We start from the raw sequence: 18,670 nt of genomic DNA, 5'->3' as shown, positions 1-18,670 counted from the left end.
GGGGATTGAGAGCATCCAGCATTAGCCTGTGCCAGAGCCTCCACTTCTCAGCCCCTGCAGCAAGACCTGCTAGAAAAGAGGCCCAGGTTATGCTCGGCATCTGCATTTTCAAAGTGTCCAAAATCAGACTATGTGATCCAAGTTTTTGTTTTTTGATTTTTCGAGACAGGATCTCTCTGTGTAGTCCAGAGGGGCCGTGAACTCACTACCTAACCCAGGCTGCCCTCGAACTTGCGAGGATGCTCCGGCCTCAGCCTCTGGAGGGCGTGCATCCCCACTACCCACCAAACACTCCGGGCCTGACTCAACCTGAAAGATTCTCCTTGGATTTTATTGGTCGCTTCCTGGTTTGGTGCAAAGGTGGGCGGGGCGTCGCGTGCGACCCTAGCCTTAGCGTCCTCAGGTGTCCAGTCCTCGGGTCCTGTCCCGCGCCCGGCCGCACGCGCCCCACTCTAAAGTAAACACCGCGGGTGGCAGGACCGGTGCAGTCAGATCCTACCGCTTCCCTGCGCTGGGCCATGGCCGAGGGGCCTGCGGACACCCGGGGCCTACAGGGCCGCATCCTGCGGTGGTGAGCAGCGGCCCTCGGGTGGGGGAGGGGAAGGAACATCGCCCCTCAGCCGCTGCCCAGGACCTGGGACCCAAAGCTGAGGGGAGGGCGTGGGCCCCAGAGGAGGATTCCCAAAGGGCTGGGCCTTGGCACTCAGCCACATCCCCTCCATCCCTTTCATTGGGTGCGATCCTCATGCCTTGGCCTCCAACAGCATCCTCTAAGCTGGCAGCCAGAGCCCTGATGGAGTGCAGGTGTAGACCGCACACGCGTGCACACACGCACGCACACACTCCGTAGAGCCTCTGCGTTGGGAGCCAGTGGCCACCAGGTTTTCCATCCTGGGTCTCCCTGCCAGCGGTAGGGAGCTCCTCGCTTGTGGCTGAGGAGAGCTCAGAGATCTTGGGTGTTACCAACTCAAAATGCTCTAGCTTAGCGTGAGACCCAAATTGAGGCATTTTCTCCCTTAAAACACAGCACTTTTAGCTTTAACAGCGTGGTGCTCCACTTTGTGACGTTCACTTCTGGCCTTTTTTTTTTTTTTAATTTTATTTTATTGAGAAACAAATAGCAATGAGACAGTTTCAAAACCGATTAGTAGGACGGTTTCAATAATTAGTACATTGCATATTGTTGTCTTTGTAGTGACATATTCATAGGACAAGATGCAGACATGACATCCTGTCCAAACATTATTAGTACCAGTCTTTCTTCTCATTGAATTAAGAGAAAGTAGCTGTGTATCTATCCTATTTTGTTTATACAGATACAAAATGGTCCTTCATTTGTATCCCCTTTTCTTGTTTAGTTTTGTCAGAGATGGGTGTTCCATTGCTATTTAAATATTGTAGGTGCATGAATTCAGCAAAATAATCCAATATAGTCCAGTAGTCCATAATAGTAGTGGGTTATCCATAGGACTAATGTCAGAAGTTGTTGACTTGAGCCTTTTACACCTCAGCATATTAATATGGCTTTACTTTTTATACCTCATTTTTATACTTTTCTGCTGGATGGTTAAGACCAAGATAAAGCAAGACCTATATAACAAGAAATGTAACTTTTGTGTTTGACAAGGTCAGTCAAATCCCCTCAGGATTTCTCCTGAAACCCTGTCTCGCAGTTTGTTGATCCTTTGTCAGTGTCAGGCTTGTTGGTGAGTCACGGCTTTGCTTGGCCAATTTGCTCTCTGTGAAAGACTGAGAGAATGTTTTCTTTCCATGTGACTCTGCTTAGGCACACTCTACATCATCGATCACTTTCCTCTGTGGCTCCGTAATCTCCTTGATCAGAAAATTTGTAACAACTGAGTTACACGATGTTACAGTACAGGTTCTCCTATGTCCTGAGTCCTCACTGACCTTGAAAAGCTAGGGCCAAAATATTGGCTGTCCTTGCAGCCCTTCTTTTTCTCTTCTTTTTGGTCTGCAGACTTAAGTTGTTAACCCTCCAGAAGAGAAACGTAATGATATGATTACCCTATAACATAGGCAGTTGAGCTTAACCTCACTATCTCTCTGCATATCAAACATCTTAGATATAGCATGGAACAGGTATTTTCCATCAAGTATTTTTTTTTTAATTTTATTTATTTGTGTGTGTGTGTGTGTGTGTGGCCAGCTCAGCCCACCAGGGGGCGGGGCTGGCTGGCATGTGGTGCTGGGGGATTGAACCGCGGTCCCTGTGCTTTGCTAAGCTTGTTCTAAGTAGGTGCTTTAGACCACTGAGCCATCTCACCAGCCCCATCCATCAAGTATTGATATGTTAAACTTTAAATCCCTACAGAATGTGAAGGGAAAAAAAAAGAAAAAAAAATAGGAATAAACAATTAAATATTTTTACACAGAAATTTAGAAATCTAAATTGCTGCCATTTAAACAGAGGCAGCAAAAGCAATCAGGATACAAAGCCTCCCGAGCAGGAGGAAGGCTGCAGCGGAGGCCGCAGCAGGCCGCCGCTCTGCTCACAGGGTGTCTCCCTGCAGGACTTTCTGAAAAAGTCTCGGAGTGCGAAATAGACAGACAAAGTACAAGATTCCTATTCTCCTCCCAAGGGAAGTTTTTGGTAGGTTGTAGCTTGAGAGGAAACGGGAAAAACCCCACGACTCCAGCAAGGGGATGGTGAGTCACTGGCACTGAGCAAGATGCCTCACCACTCTCTGGAGTCTTTCTTACAGGAAAGGACCTGGCGGCCACCTTCCTCTAGAGAGCCCCTTGGCGACGCTGCCAGCCACTATTAGTAAGTTAGGGCTTCTGTGGGTGCAGAGACCTGAAAGGATAGTGAGAGACTGGAACACAGCTGGAAACCCTCCTTAGGTATTTGTGAAGGGACAAGGCAGTCCCCTCCCTCCTGCTAGGGACACTGAGGCCACCAGGAGCCTGAGGACCCTTGGCGGCCAGCCCAACAAACACCAAAGGGGCTGTGGCCCCACTCCCAGCCCTTCTGGCCTCCCAGCTCAGCCCTTAGGGTCCCTGCAGGCAGTGGAGGTGGCAGGGGCTCCAGTTCTTGTGGGGAGGCTACTCAGGCAGAGGATCCCCACAGGTGGGCGGAACACTGGTGTGGAAACCTGGTCCTGAGGCTTGTGATTCCTAGGGACCTTGGTGTCCCAGGAAAGTGCAAGAGCCCAAGAGAGACCAGGCTGTGGAGAGGATGGAGGGGACACAGGGGACGCTGGGGAGAGCCAGGCTGCGCGTGAGCAGCGCTTCATTGTTGTGCCCTCCAGCTGTCTGTCAGAGACAGAATTGTTTTTGCACACCCTTAATGAGATGTCTTGAGATGCGTCTCAAGTCTACAGGTGGATTCGTCTGCCCTTCTGCACCCTCATACATCTACAGGTGGATTCGTCTGCCCTTCTGCACCCTCATACATCTGTCCTGAAGGTAATTCGTATACAGCATTTTTGTAGATTCAAGCATGAAACAAGGTTTTGTGGCATGGAATTTTTCCCTCGTGGCGTCGTTCAGCACTCAAAGAGCTTTGGATGTGGGGGAGGTAGACATTTTCAGGTTCAGAATGCTCCAGTTGTGGTGCTGTTTGTCATCCAGGCAAACTGGGAGGCTCAGTAATGTCATTTGGAAACAGGACAATTGTACAGGACTGGAGTGTCTGTGACAAGGGGGAACAGCCATCAGAAATGGAGATGGGAACTTGGGGAGTTGGTGGCCTATGCTATGTTTCCGGGAGCCTGTCTGTCTGATCTGCAGTAGCTCCGAATAAATGGAAGTGAGTTCAAATTTTATGTGTCCCCTTTGGTCACAGTTCCTCACAGTCAGCCAGGGTTCTCTGCGATTGGGGTTTTCCATGTATCAGCAAGTGGTATCTTAAGACCAGGCACCGTGGCATGGCCCTGTAGTTCCAACTACTCAGGCAGCTGAAGCAGAAACGTTGCTTGAGCCCAGAAGTTTGAGGCCAGCCTAGGTAACACAAGGAAACATTGTCCCTTAAGAAAAAAGAGAAAGAAAAATGTTAATGTCAGCTACATGAAGGGGTTTGCCACTCCCCTCCCCACCAACAGGTATCACTCTACATTTAGCCTCCAGGCCAAAGGAAGGCTACTGTATCTGAGCCACTGTGCAGCAACCTGAAAGATCAGGGTCCCACAGTGACGCTGGACCCTCTCAGAAAAGCCACCTCCTTGGGAGCTGTACCGGGCTGAATGACATCATCCCCAAAATTCATGTCCCCGTGGAGCCTGAAAGCATGGCCTGACTTTGAAAAAACAGACTTACAGATTAAAAAAAAAAAAAAAGTAGGTCTTCACAGATGGAACTAGTTAAGGTCACACTAGATAAGAGTGAACCCCAAAGCTGACCCCGGTGCCTTCTTAAGAAAATCCATAGAGACGGGCCTGCGGAGGAGGACGCAGGAAGATTGTCCTGAGCACCTACAAGCCCAGCACTCCAGCTGTCACGGCTTCTGCATCCGGAACGGTACAAGTACAACAGATGACAGCGGCCTTTCGTTCTTCAGGGAAGTCCACTGGGGCCTCCACCAGGAAGTGGGCCGTGTGTCCTCAGTGTGGGCACGTTTCCTGCTTTAAAGATTCCTCTGTGTTTAAAAATGTGCGGACTGGCTTCGCCTGTCATCATCCCCTGGAGTCCATAGGCGCCTGCTCTGGGACCCCCAGGGGTACCAACAGCCACAGACGGGCCTGTTCCTTATGTGAAATGATGTGGCACAAGAGCTGAGGCCGCCCATAGACTCTTCGCTGTGTCCGGATGACACACTGCCCTACGTGACGTAGATGCTCTGTGACTAGTCGCTGCTGTCTATCGCTTAGGGAATGGCGACAGAGAAAATACATGTGATTTTTTTTTCTAAATACTTTTCCATCCGAAATGTCCATAAATTGATAGCTAAAAGTCCATAATCAGTATTCTTCCCACTGTCCCTAGGACCCAAAGGCTCGTTGTTGACACTGATGATGAGCTTTGGAGGGATGTTTACTCAGTAGCGTAGGTGTATTTTACTTGGTTGGATCCCACACATGTCTGGTCACTGGTCTATCAAAATGTCCTACTCCAGAAAAATGTGCTAATCTCCTCTCCTGTCCCCTCTCCTCAGGTTGATGGACAATTTCTGTGTCTGTGAAGGGTACAGCTTGCCTCGCTGTCTCATGTATGAGATTTATGTGGAGACCTGTGGGCAGAATGCTCCGAACCAAGTCAACCCAGCAACCTTCGGGAAGGTACAGTACAGAACCAAAGCAACACTGTGCTCCTTACAGTCCTGTGTCGCGTAGGAGTGGAGATGTACTCAGAGAGATGCGCCATTAGGCTGTTCCGTGTCGTTCACACGTCACAGAGTCTGCCTGCTCAGAGTGGGGCAGCTGCGTGTCCCACCATTCTGTCATCCATTAAAATGTCATCTGTGGTGCATGACCATAACTGAGGACGTTCTGAAATGCGCTTGGGTCTAATGGGCTCTCCGTGGGTACCCAGAGCTTCACTCTGGGATGCCCATCAAGTGGCCACAACCTTTCCTCTGTCTCCGTCTTCCCACACTTCATAGTGAGGAACCTAAAAGGTTGAGAGAATGCCTCCCCGATGGGCTGTTACTATGGTAACTGCAAACACTTATCAGAAAGTCAGATTTGCTGGTTTGTTACTGCTATCTCGAAACTCCACCAGGAAGATAGCTCAGTGGCATAAGCACCTGCCTGGCATTGCAAGGTCCTGGGCTCGATCCACGGTACCCCCTCCAAAAGAAAATGCCAGGGATATAGCTCAATGGCATTGCAAGGTCCTAAGTTTGATTCCTGGTACAAAAAACCTGTAGAAATCTCAACGCTCAGCACCATACGAACTCCCAGGCACAATTTGGTTGCATTTCAAGAATTTGTGGACACTAAAGATTTTCTTTGGAGGTTGTGACCCAGGCCAGTAGTCTGTTTTGGAGCGTTGGCTATGCAGCAAACACCAGCACGGCACCAAGTCTGAGCCCCTCCTCGTCCAACAGATGAGGCTGGGGACACAGCAGGGAGCAAGGTAGGTGAGGAGCCTGCCCTTAGTGACCTGAGACTCGCACACACACACACACACAGTGCAGGTGGCAGTGTCAGCAGTGTCAGTGTTGTCTCACGATCCCCAAAAGAAACCCAGAGACTCATGACAAGGACCGCTGCTGTCACAGTGTGGGCCGGCAGATCCAGCCTCCTGGGTTGAGTTCAGAGTCCTTCATGCGAAGAGCCCCCCAGAACCTTTCTGGGGTCACCACAGGCCGGGTGGGGGGCGTCTAGAGCACCATGGCTGCAAGCCTTTTATGATAACAGAGGTGGGTGCGGGGACATGAGCTGAACAGCAGTGCATTTCTGCAGTAAGGGAGGTGGTTCTTCCTTAGGGCAAACCCAGCCCAGGCCGAGATGTGGCTGCGCTGGCAGGGCCCCAGTGCAGCGCCAGCCTGTGCGTCCTGTCCACTTGAGTGGCCATTGGCGGGGGCCTCAGTGATTTGGGCGATAAGGAGCCTGCTCGCTGGGTCCCAAGGCTGTCACTTCTGTTTCCTGCCCCCCTCCTTCCTTCCTTTCCCAGCAGTCCCCAGGTGGACAGAAGCAGATGCTCTGTGTCACCCTTTCATTACCGACGGTTCATGGCCTGGTTGTTAACTCAGCTAGACAAGGATGGAAGAGAACTAGAGAAACTCTTCAGCAATGTGGTGACATGTGTCGGCCCACTGCCCTCAGTGGAGCACGTCGCCTGACTCCCTTCCTGTGTCCCTGCCCCCCACTGGCAGGGCCCATCATCGGGACATTGCTTTTCTCCTGCCAGAGAGACGGGCTGAGGTGTAACCCAGTGGTAGAGCTCCTGCTTAGCCCGTGAAGGTCCTGGGTTCAGTCTCCACACCAGAAAATAACAATCAAGTCTTAGAGCATTTCTGTGTGTTGGTAAAAAGCCTATTTCTAAAGGAGCCTTGTGTTGACTACAGTCCCTGGGCGTGCCTCTGCCTAAGCGTTGTGTTAAGAGCCATCTGCTTCCTGTGACTGTCGTGTACTGCCTCACAGTGGACGGGTGTGCTGTCCACGTGTGTGGGTGTGGACTGTGTCCCACATTGCTGCTGTGAGCACTCATGTCCCTGTGACGTGTGTGTGTGTGTGTGTGTGTGTGTGTGGCTGTTGCGAGGCTCTTCTCCTGGCTGTGAATATCTGAGAGCGAACCTGCGGCCCAGAGTGCATGTGGTCAGCAATATCTGGACCAAACGTCCCCAAGGTGGACACTACAGGTCTCCCCCAGCCATCCTGCACACACCAGTGTTACTGTCATCACGGCATTGAGGAGCGTGCGTCTGGTCTTCTGGCCCAAGTCCAGATCCCTGAAGCCTTTCCTTGGTGGCAGTTCTGTGCTTGTGACAATCCACCCACGTGGTGCAATCTTCCCAGGGGCCTGAGGCTCGGTGTTGGAAGCAGTTCTGGTCTCCCTGTCCTCCACTCTCCATGAGCACGTACGTGGCCTCCCTTGCTGCCCATTTTGTGATTGGGGAAGGCTTTTTTTGGTTTCGTTTGGTATCAGCTTAGCCCGCCTGGGGCAGGGCTGGTGTAGCATACAGTGCTAGGGATCCAGCCAGAGTCCCTGAGCTTGCCTAAGCAGGAGCTTTAGACCACTGAGCTATCTCACCAGCCCCAGGGATGTTGAAGAGAGCTGAAAGGTCACCCCATGGTGCCACCCAGAACCTTGGGGTCATCAAGGAACAGGAGCACTTCCCTTTTCTCTGTTTCTTTGTGCCCCATCCTCCCCCTCTTCCCCCCTCCTCCCCTCCCTTCCTCTCCCCTTTCCTCCCCCCTCTCATCCTCTTCCTCTTGTGGCTTCTATTCACTTTGATCCTTCTATGGCATACCATTCTGTTGGTTCACTGTAAGTTTGAGGTCCACAAAACTAACTCATTTTTTTTTTCCACATAAAGTAAAATCTGGCTGGGCCTCCCAGAAACTGCTCCAGGAAGTGTGACACACTGCATGCAAACAGACAGGAATGTTAGTGCCGCTGTGGGTCTGTTCACGCTGCACAGCTGTTTGGCACCCAGGGGCAGCCCCTGTCCCTCTGTTCTTGGTCCCTCACTCTGCTGCTTGACCTGCAGTGCTGTGGTCACCATCTTCTGGACTTCTCACCAGTCACCACCTAGCTCACATGTGTGTGAGCCGGTCTCTGGGTCCCTTCAGTGCTCTGGGTGACCTCGGAGAGGCTCTCCCATGGCGGGGTGCCCCCGAAGGCTGCCCCTCAGCCCATGTCCCCCCTTCACACGAGGCCTGCCAGGGCTCAGACCTCCCGGGCTACCTCCCACCCGCTTGCCTCTCGAGGAGGGAGGCTCCAGCTGGCTATGACAGGCCCTGTGTAAGTCCTGCTTTCTCAGATTGTTTTAAGGTCTTGGGGTCAGGGTTAGGTAGGGCTTGTGCTTAGCATGTGTGGTCCCCAGGCTCAATCTCCACCCCTAAAACACAGAAAGAGATCTTACGTGAGGTCATTTCAAAGTGCAGAATATTCCAAAGGAAAAAAAAACACAAGGAAACTAGCACAGAATGCAGTATACCCGCATTTATTTTGCATTTTCTTTTTTTTTTTTTTAATTACAAAGCACTGAAGTATCTGGATTATTGCTGAATTTTTATTTCTGTGAGCACCTGTTTGCAGTGTGTGGCAGTCACCTTCCTGCAGGGTGTCAGCACAGGGTTGTAACACAGCTTCGATCTTCTCACACCCTTTCCCTCTCCTCCTCCTTTCCCTCCCCGTCTTCATCCTCTTTCCTTTTGCAAAAAACCTAGCTGCCTGCTTCCTGGCATTTATCTTTTAGTTTGATTTTTAAGTGTTTATACTTTGGGTTTCTTCAGGCTTTGCGTTTCTCGCCCCACCCTTCCCCCGAGGTCCTCCCTGCTCAGGGCTCCCAGTGAGTGTGGGTCAGTCGGAGAGTCCCCTGGGCCCGCCAGCCACCGGAGCAGGCGCTCTGCTGCAAACTGTGACTAGCAGGGAGAGGAAGGGGAAGAGGATGTGGTCCCAAGCGTGTTTACAAGAGCGACAAAGACATACCCAATCCTCACTTCCTGCCTCCTCCCCCGAACCAACTTGGTTGGGCACGGAGCTCCCCTGCACATGTGGGAACGGCTGGCACTTTCTGACAGCTGTGGCCGGTGATGGGTGACACCGTGATGCTCATTCTTGGGGCAGGCGATGTCTCCCGTGGGCCGGGGACACTTCCGGAAGGTGGACTTCCTTCGCTGAAATAACATCTACTAATGTTTTTCTGATTAGGAAGGAATACATCCTCTTGGTAGGAAACATGGAAATTAAAGAAAAGAACATTAAAAAGGAGAAAAATAAACGCCATGTCACGCCTGTGTGCACTCGTGCACACGTATGCCCTGCAGGAGCCAGGCAAGGGACTGAAACCTCCCGGTCCTCTTCACTTCCCACGTCTGCTTGGACAGCCGTCCCCTGCCCCCTTCTTCCTGAGTGAGCACGAGCCTGACGTGGCCCCAAGTCCTTCTGTCACACTTACAAGTCCTCTGTGATGCTCACAGACCCACAAGCAGCTGCCTAGTGCTCAGGGTCCCGATCCAGATAACCTCCAATCTGGGCCCATCCCCCCAGCTGGGCATCTGGCTACCAGGGCCTTGGTGTGGCTCCTTTTGCTACGCCCCCCCGCCCTCCCCATGCCAGCTGATGCCCCAGTGGTGATGGGGAAGGGAGAGTGATTAAAACATTGTCCTCTGCCGGTGCCTGGGGTCGGTGTGTTCCACTGTGTGTCTGAGGAGTCACTTGCTGTCTGCCCTGCCAGGTCTGGGCCATGCAGATTCTGGGCTCCACCTCACCCGCTGGGTCTCCCATGGCCCCCTGAGGGGCCCGGCCATCCTCCACCTGGGTTGAGCCCAGTCAGCCCTCCCTCTCCTCGCACCCACAGGAGTCCAGGCTGTGGACAGACACAACCCAGGGGCCCCACAGAGAGCTCCCAGGTGACCAGAAGCCCCGGGAGGGCGCGCTGCCCAGAGAGAGGCAGTGTTCACACACAGCAGGAAGTGCCTCGCGCTGCTTCCCTGACTCCCCTGGGCTGGGCTAAGGGCTAAGGACACCGTCTGGGGCCCCTACATCAACCCAGCGTATAGCTACTACGTGGGCGAACAAACAGGCAGATGGATGAGGGGACAGGTGGGTGGCTGGTGGCTGTGGGGGCGGATGACAGACGGGTAGGTGGACAGAGAGAGAACAGAGACAGAAAGAGCCCTCTCGGGACTCCTGCCTGAGCTGGTTTTTGTCTCCTCTGTAGGCCCTGGATGCTGGAAGCGCTCCCAGTGACACCCTGGGTTAGGTCCTGCTTCAACTGTTGTCATTTGACTGCTGTGTCCTTATCAGGACTGAGCAGAGAGACAAATACCTAGATAGATACAGAGACGAATGGCAGATCCAGGTGGAAAGAGAAGTTGTCTAGAGGTAAAAGTGCTTGTAGATAAGAACATATTTACATAGGCATAAAGATACATGCCAGATGGTTCCGGAGATAACTAGACAGAGCTAAAAACAGATCCGGAGATGGGAAGGCATACCTAGAGATAGTTCCCGGACACACAGAGATAAAGGTAGGCAGAGACAGGTACAGAGATGGACAGATGGATCGGTAATGCAACGTTTAGGCACCAAGCTCAGACTCACTTTTTAGGTTACAATCCTCCGTGAGTTCCTTAGCTGTATTGTCCTGTGACTGCCATCTGTGAGGACATTAATAGTGGTAATAATAATAATAATAATAATAATAATAATGTCCTGTGTCATGATGTTCTTATAAGGAATGAGAGAGAAAGCACACGTGAAGAGAGTACGGCCCTTCTGGCAGTCAAGAAATATTAACTTTTATTGCTAGCATACCTATTTCTTCTCAAATATTGAAATATTTTCACATCAAAGCCTTTTTGAGCGCGTGTTGTATAATGGCTAGGAAAATGTTTTGGCCTGTACCATAATGTATTTAGCCATGTTCCTTTCTGGAGTATAGGCTGTCAGTGATTTTTCTCTGTTCTAAGCGATATAAACCTCTGTCAGTACTGGGTCCTTGCCCTAGGAGAGTCTTAGTCTTGGTTTAGGGCTAAAGCCTTCTGTGCTCATAGGAGGGGCCTTGGGGAGTGACTGGATCATGGGAGTGTGACACTCATTGGTGGATTCTGCCTCTGACCAGTCTGTAGCTAGATGGGATGATGGGAGGTGAAGTCTGGTTGGAGGAGGTGGTCCCTGGGGGCGTGGCCTGGGCGGGTCCGCCCCCTCTTCCTTTGATTTCTCTGTTTCCTGTCCCCTCCCCTCCTAAGCAAGCTCCCCCTCCACCAGGCTGCCCTGCCTTAGAGATAACTGACTATAAACCGCAATCTTTACAAAGTGTGAGCCGAAATAAACCTTTCCTCCTTTAAATTGTGGGTGTCAAGTATTGTATCACAGTATGGAGAAAGGAATTAAGACACCCGCCACGTTGCTGCCCATCAAACTGTGAACATTTACAATCAGCTCCCCACGCTGTGACAGTGCATGATATTCTACCTCAAACCCATGTATTCCTATTCGGAAAAAATGTATTAGGTAGAAACAATATTCAGCTGTTTCTGCTATGCGTCTAGATTCCTAGAGAAGCTGCGCACTGTACTTCGTTCACACACTGGTGGTTGGAATCTCGTGTGTGCCTACTATCACCAGATTATGGTCTTCTAGAGTACGGGGTGACTGCCTGCCCGTTATCCAAAATACTTCAAACCAAAAGAGTTTCAGATTTTGGAATACTAGTAAGGATATGATGAGATATTTTGGAGACAAGAGGAGACCTAACCCTAAATTTGAAATTCACTTCTATTTCATATGTACCATATGCACATAGCCTGAAGGAAACTTTACAAAACAGTTTTATTTGTTCTTAAAACAAAATTTTATGGAATTTTTTTTTTTTTATGTGTTTGGTACAGGGTCTCACTATGCAGCTCAGACCCACAGTGATCCTCCTGTTTTCAGCATCACCAGCACTGGGCTTACACGCATGCGCCACCATGCCTGGTCTTGGTGGTCGGCTGAGGGCACCTGGGGCTGGCGCAGCACGTGGTGGTAGGGTTTGAACCCGGTCCCTAAGCTTTCTTAAGCAGGTGGCTAGTCTGCTAGGCTACTATTTTCGGTAATTTTATGGCATATTATCAGTGCTTAAAATGTTTCAGATTTGGGAAATTTTGGAATCTGAATTTTCAGGTTAGATATGTTCAACCTGAATTTGTCTTTTTCCTATAGATTGGTAAAAGCTCTATTGTATGACTTTTTAACCTTGCTGTATTGATTTCAAGCACTTATCTCAGGATTTTTTTTCGTTTAACTGTAACATACCTGTTCATGAATGAAATCACAGGATATTCTGAGCTGCATAGTAAGACCCCTATACCAAACACATAAAATGAAAAAAAAATGTAATATGCAATATTTTTTAATGTGTATTTAGTAGAGCCTACAGGGTCTCACTCCATAAATCAGACTTGTAGCAATCCTCCTATTTTTAGCCTCCCAAGTGCTGGGATTACAGGCTTGTGTCACCATGTCCAGCCTCAATCAATGTCTCAGCACTGCCCAGAGGCAGAGCCGACAAGAGCATGCCAGGGCTTGAATCCCAGTCCCTGTGTCTGCCTAAACAGGCACTTTAATCCCTGAGCTATCTGGCTGGCCCTGTACAGAAGTTGCCAGGTGTGTTAGTTGATACATTGTGTCAACTTGGCTGAATCAGTTCCCTCAGTTCTCAGCGTGGGGGCGGGGGCAGCCCTGCAGGTGAGCAGGGCGCAGGTGGCTTCCTGCCCTGTTTGCGTGGAGAAGTCCCAGTCTTCAGAGGAGCTTGATCTTCGCAGCTGTGGAGCGCTGGTCTTCGCAGTCAGCGTAGAAGGAAGAGAGAGGCTTGATGGACACCGCTGCAGCTGCTGCTCCTCCTCTGCTCTTCCTTGTTTTCTGCAGCATGAACTGCTGTTGTTTGCCTTGAAGCCAGCAGAATGTGGACTGAACCCTCCAGTAAATGTGAGCTAAATAAACCTTTCCTTCCTTCATTTTGAGTGTCGGGTATTTCGGGTATTTGTCCCAGCAACAAGTAAAAAGTACCTAAGACACCAGGGAACGCACAAATTCACTTGTGCGTCTCCCTTCGCAATACTGAATGTTTCCGAGGTGTAACATCTGAGCCCACAGCATGCTTTCCAATAATTTCTTTAGGTGCCTGCTATTTGCATCTTGATGTTATTTTACAACCAGACAGAAAGGTTTTGACCGATTTTCTTAAGATAACTTGTTGGAGCTAGAAGTGTCTGGCCTTGCATTCTATGTTTACACTTGGCTGACTTTGGTGTCGACCTTTGTCATTTATTTTTCTTCTGTACTCCGCTTTGCACCTCCCCCCACCACCCCTATGTTTGAATCATGCCCCGATCTGCACTCATGACCCCAGGGTTACCCTGTGGCAGCTGGGTCTTCCACACCCTGGCTTGTGTTGTCTTCCGGCAGGAAGAGTCAGACAAAAGGTCTCATGACGTTTCCATTAAATCCTGCTCTTTGGAGCCAATACAAAACGGAAGGAGAGAGCCAGGAAGCCGAGCACAAGTGGGCTGTGCAGCCAGCAGGACAGGGGCAGAGGTGATTCCAGGACAGCTCCGGTCAGGAAAGCCTCCGGCGCATCAGCAGGCTTCACCGCCCCAAGTGCTCACAGGCCTGCCTGGGAGTCCACGGCCACCAGCTTCCTCTGCCAAGGAGCCTGGCCCAGACTTCCAGGGCTCCTGGCACAGCATAGTCCCCGGGGCAGGAGACAAGGGAATCGGAAGCAGCCAGGGCTTGAGAGTTTCCAAGCATTCACCAAGGAAAGCCTGGAATGGAAAGTGAGGGAAGTGAACGGGAAACAAAGTCAGAATTACTGCCAGGTTACAAAAACGGGAAAGCAGTGTGGCTGTGACACCTCAGAGGACGGACTAAGGGCAGCTAGGAACAGTCCCCCACCCCCGGGAGTCTGTAACAACCAGAGGCTACAGTAAGATGTTGGGGGTGGAGGGGGCGTCAGCTATGCCACGGTGGACACTGGTGACCTGTCACACACACAGAACTCATGCCCATAGCGAGGCTTCGACCGGGACCAATGGCGCTGAAGTGTCCATGTTTCATATCGGTGCCGGGGACAGAAGCAGGCCTCCTGCGTGCTGGGCGTGGCTCTGCTGCTGAGCCACGCCCAGCCCTGGTGCCGGCTTTAATGTCAATTTTATTGGTGCATGTTTGCCGCACGTGACTCTCCTCATGAGGAGTCGGCGCCCATCTTCACTCTCTGTTTTTCCCTTCTCTGCCCAGCCCCTGCCTGCATCTCCCCAGCCCCTTCCCTCCTGCAAAAGATCCACTCCCTGTTTACTATTATCTATCCTTTATTTTGCTCTGTATTTTATTTGGATTTTTCACATAAAAGAAATTGTACAACATTTAAGCCTGAATGTCCGATTAATTTCACGTAACATTATGATCCCCAGGTGCATCTGTCTGCCCACAAATGCCTCAGTCCTGTTCTTCTTTCTGGCAGAGTAGTACTCCACTGCATGTGAATGACACCTTTTCTTTATTCATTTAGCTATTGATGGACATATATAGTGGTACCTCAGTTAACCAACTTAACTTCTTTCAGGATTTTAGGGAAGAAAGCTCTGTTTGTGTTTGTGTGAAGAACATGACCACATTGGTGTTTGTCACTCCAATGTGGAGTTTGCAAATAGGAGCAAAATTTTGCCAAACGTTTTCACTGGCAAACCAAATTTTTGCAAACAGAAGTGTTCATGAAAACTGAGGCATCGCTGGAGGCGCTTCGAGGATTTGGTTGTTGTGAGCTGTGCGCCTGTGTGCATGGGTGTACATGTGCTGTGACGTGATGCCTGTAATTCTCTGGGGAAGATGCCCAGAAAGGAAATAGCTGGGTCGAATGGAGTTTCTAGGTTCATCTTCCTGAGGAATCTCCACGCCGATCTGCACAGTGAAGCGGCTGTACCAGCTCGCGCGTGTGCCTGGGGAGGAGTATTTGGGCTCCTTTTTAGACCCTGGGGTTTAAGTGGCAGTTCTCTCTGAGCAGTGTGTTCTGTCTTCCAAACCTGTTTGGTCACATTTTCCCCCCCAAATCTCACTTGTGTTTATTTTCTTTATAATCAGAAAAGAGCAAATGAACTGGAATATTCTAAGAGCGCAGGGACTCCGCAGCTCTAAGTCCGGCTTCTTTCCACAGCTCGTGCACTTGGCCTTCCCCGATCTCGGCACCCGCAGGCTGGGGACCAGAGGCAGCGCCAGGTAGTGTCACAACTTTGTGTGCTTTGCAATATTAAAAACAAGGATTTCAGGAATTGCAAACTATAAGTACCAGCTCTTACCAAAGAATACCTTAACTCAGACTAAGCCCTGTGTCTGAAAGCATTCAGATGGCGGTGCAACAAAATACAAAAGCCACTGTATATGTCTATGTTTTGTTTCCACACTTTAAATGGTTAGACAAGTCCATGTCTGTTGAAATATCTAAGTGATTATGTATGTGAAATAGTGAACTCTCTTAGCTCCCCTTAGGCTTCAATGTGTGTAGTATATCTTGATCGTATCCACCTCTGCCTTCCTTCTCTTCTTCTCCTTCTCCTTTGGTGTCATCTTTTTTAGGGCCATGTGTCAGGGACAGCACATGATACTTGTCTTTCTGAGTCGCTTATTTCACTCAACACGGAGATCTTCAGTTCCATCCATTTTCCTGCAAATAACAAAATTTCATTCTTTTTTTATGGCTGAATAATAGTACATTATAAAAACAAATACCACACTGTTCACTTATGTGCCATGTTTCCTGCATCCATTTGCGTACACAAATAGGCGCTCACCTGGGCTGTTGTGAGCTGCGCTCCCGTAAATACCCTGGCAGTCACGGCCTTTGCTGCTGCGGGTGTAGGCCAAGGAGCTAAGTAGGGTCCTGCTAGCTTATCAGATTATACTCAGGAGCCCGGGCCCACCTCCAGTTCTCAGAAAGGAAATTCTCGCAAGACCAGGGGCATTGTTGTCATAATTGTTACATAATTACTACAGTCATTTGTGAGGAGAGTGGGGCATGGGTTCCCAGGAGATGGCGGCCCCTCTGAGCCCAGGATAAGTGGGAAGGGCGTCAACAGCTTAACTCCCTACACTCCCAGCTCAGCGACCAGCACACCCCGAAGCGTGAGGTATGTCCCCTCCCTGACGAGGCCCTGGGCTGCTCCTGCCACCCAACGTGGAGAGAGCGTTGCAGTGCTTACTGCCCCTGGGAGGAAAGGTCCACAGTTTGGTTTCCACCAAACAAGGATTGCTGTCCCGCCACGGTTATGGTTAAAAACTTCTCGCCTCGACTATCACAAGCCTAGGGTTGTGTGTGACAGGAGCTTGCTTGGCCACCAACCAGAGCTTGCTGGGGCCCGGCGACCCATCAGCTTTCCTGAAGGAATGGTGTCAGTGGTGCGGCCCAGAGACACACTCTGGGACTTTCTTTGTCACTTGCTGTGCGTGTGACATTCTAAAGCTGACCCTTATTTTCAGGTATCATTATGATGGAATCTATATCAAGAAGAGTTCTTTCTTCTATTCTCAGTATTGCTGCCTCCTGGGTGAGAAAAGGAGTCGCAGGTGAGTGTCCGCCTCCGCCTCCTTGGCCGTGGGTGGAAACGCTGGTTAGTCGCATCCAGCTGACTTCCAGACTGTCCTGCCTTTTGGTCCTTCTCAGGGCGGGAACACACAGCACCTCAACCCACCCCTGACCAGTGTCAGTCTCAGGCAACGTTACTGGCTGGAGAAGTCCATGTCTTGCTCATTGCGTTCGGCATTCTTCAGCTGGATTGTCACCCTAATTGTCAAAGCCATTTTTCAGTCTTTACTCTTTTCTGGCTTTCTGCACAGTTTGACCCAGTTGGCCGCCTCTTTCTGGAAGTTTCCTTTAGCCCTCAGGACTGGGGGCCATCCTTCTCCCTCCTCCTGCCCCGCAGCTCCTTGCCCATCACCCCTTCAGGCAGACAGATGACTCTTAAATCCTTTCTCGCAGGCCCTGACCCCACCCACCTCCTAGCCACTCGTCGCTGGCTGCTTACTGGACGTTTCCATTTACATGACCCGCGTGAGCCTCACACTCAGTACATCTGAACTTACCATCTCCCCACAAGGTGCCTCAGCTCTTGGCTGCTTTATTTCAGCCTGCGACAGCAGCGGAGAGAACCTGTGCAGTGTCCGCACAGCCACCCCTGACTCCCTTGGGTCAGAAGAGCCTGGCAGTTCTCTCCTTCGTGTTCCCTTGGCTCACATTGTGAGGTCACTGACATTTCCTTCAAGCCCTTGTCACCCTGGACTGAGGTTACAGGTGATCCTGCATACATGAGGGTCCCGTGGGATTCAGCCCACCTCCTGTCAAGTGCGGTGTCCTGTGAGGGTGACATCCATACTAAACATGCAATAAGCTTGTGGTCACTGTTCCCTCAATAAGCAGAAAAACGGTTATCCACGGAGCACTCAGTGTGTGAAGTATTCTCAGTCACCGGGAGAGGGTCCCAAGTACAGGGAGGGGTGTCTGACTCTGTGCCCTTTGTATGCCGTTCTGCACAAGGCCCTGGGGCGCCTGTGGAGTTGGATGCCTGTGGATCCTGGAACCAGCCCTGTGGACACCAAGGATGGCTGGATTCCATGGATCCACTATGGCCTCCTCTCCTCAGCTGCCACCCACGCTAACACAACCTCTAGACTAGTCTTCCTAAAGTTCTCCCTGTGCTCCACACCTGAAAGCTCACACACACTCTAACTCCCGGTTGTCCTCCCAGGCTGGGCTGAGCAACTAGTTCCTTCCCACTCTGTGGCCCAACCCTGTGGCCCATTCCCCACCAGTCTAATGCAGGATTGCACCCAGATTCTGTTTCTTGAACTTTTCCACTATGGCTGTTCCTCAGCTCCTGTCATCCTATCCTCCCCAGGTTACTCCTCCTGCCCCTGTGGGCCTTCCTGAGTCCCCATTCACCCCTCCTGGTGGTGTCCCTCGAGGTCCCCCTCCCAAGTGGAGCTATGCCAGCAGCCAGCTCTGACCGGGTCTCCTTCCTCTACTGTTCCTGCTCACCACCTGTCTCCCCGTCCAACATCGCTGCTGAACTCACAAACTGAGCCCAGGACCTGCCTCTGGCATCAGTAAATGACTGAATGTCCGAATCACCAAGCACACTTCAGTTCCACTTATAGCACAGCATAGCCGTTTAATAGTACCCCCTTGACAAGGGCTTGAAGGAAATATCAGTGACATCACAGCGTGAGCCAGGGGGATCGAGTTCAATAATAAATTATAGCAGGCTCTGCGGTCACTCTTTGTCCAAGTCCCCTGTACATGAGGAGGCTGATGAGGAGAGGTAGAAGTCTCCAGGGTGGCCACACACAGGCTCTTCCCTCTGACGGTCTAGTTGTGGAGCTAAAATGTGCATTTGATCTGAGGCCAAATGTGACACGATAAGTGTCAGAAATGTGCTGAAGCCCTTGAGGACGGAGAGCGTGCATTCAGGGTAGGCAACCATGAAGGGCCTGTAAGCGAGTTAGACTTCAGCCATCAAGGACAGAGCTGCGTTCTAAGCAGAGGAGAAGAGAGAGGAGTGAACAGAGG

The 18,670-nt window shown here is 50.8% G+C and overlaps 1 protein-coding gene across 1 annotated transcript in view; it reads left to right on the top strand.

Moving 5' to 3' along the window:
* The first annotated feature begins 527 nt into the window (after positions 1–527).
* Rfx8 (RFX family member 8, lacking RFX DNA binding domain) overlaps positions 528–18,670 on the top strand; it is a 65,429-nt gene continuing 47,286 nt past the window's right edge. Inside the window, exons 1-4 of the mRNA XM_004633199.3 lie at positions 528–571; positions 5,114–5,237; positions 15,266–15,327; positions 16,585–16,664. Of these exons, the coding sequence (XP_004633256.2) occupies positions 5,118–5,237; positions 15,266–15,327; positions 16,585–16,664 (262 nt within the window). The 5' untranslated portion in view covers positions 528–571; positions 5,114–5,117. The remainder of the gene's footprint in view (positions 572–5,113; positions 5,238–15,265; positions 15,328–16,584; positions 16,665–18,670) is intronic.

This window comes from Octodon degus, unplaced genomic scaffold (assembly GCF_000260255.1).
Source record: "Octodon degus isolate 3935 unplaced genomic scaffold, OctDeg1.0 scaffold00052, whole genome shotgun sequence".
In the NCBI taxonomy this organism is placed as follows: Eukaryota; Metazoa; Chordata; class Mammalia; order Rodentia; family Octodontidae; genus Octodon; species Octodon degus.
This window is presented reverse-complemented; position numbering and strand designations above follow the sequence as displayed.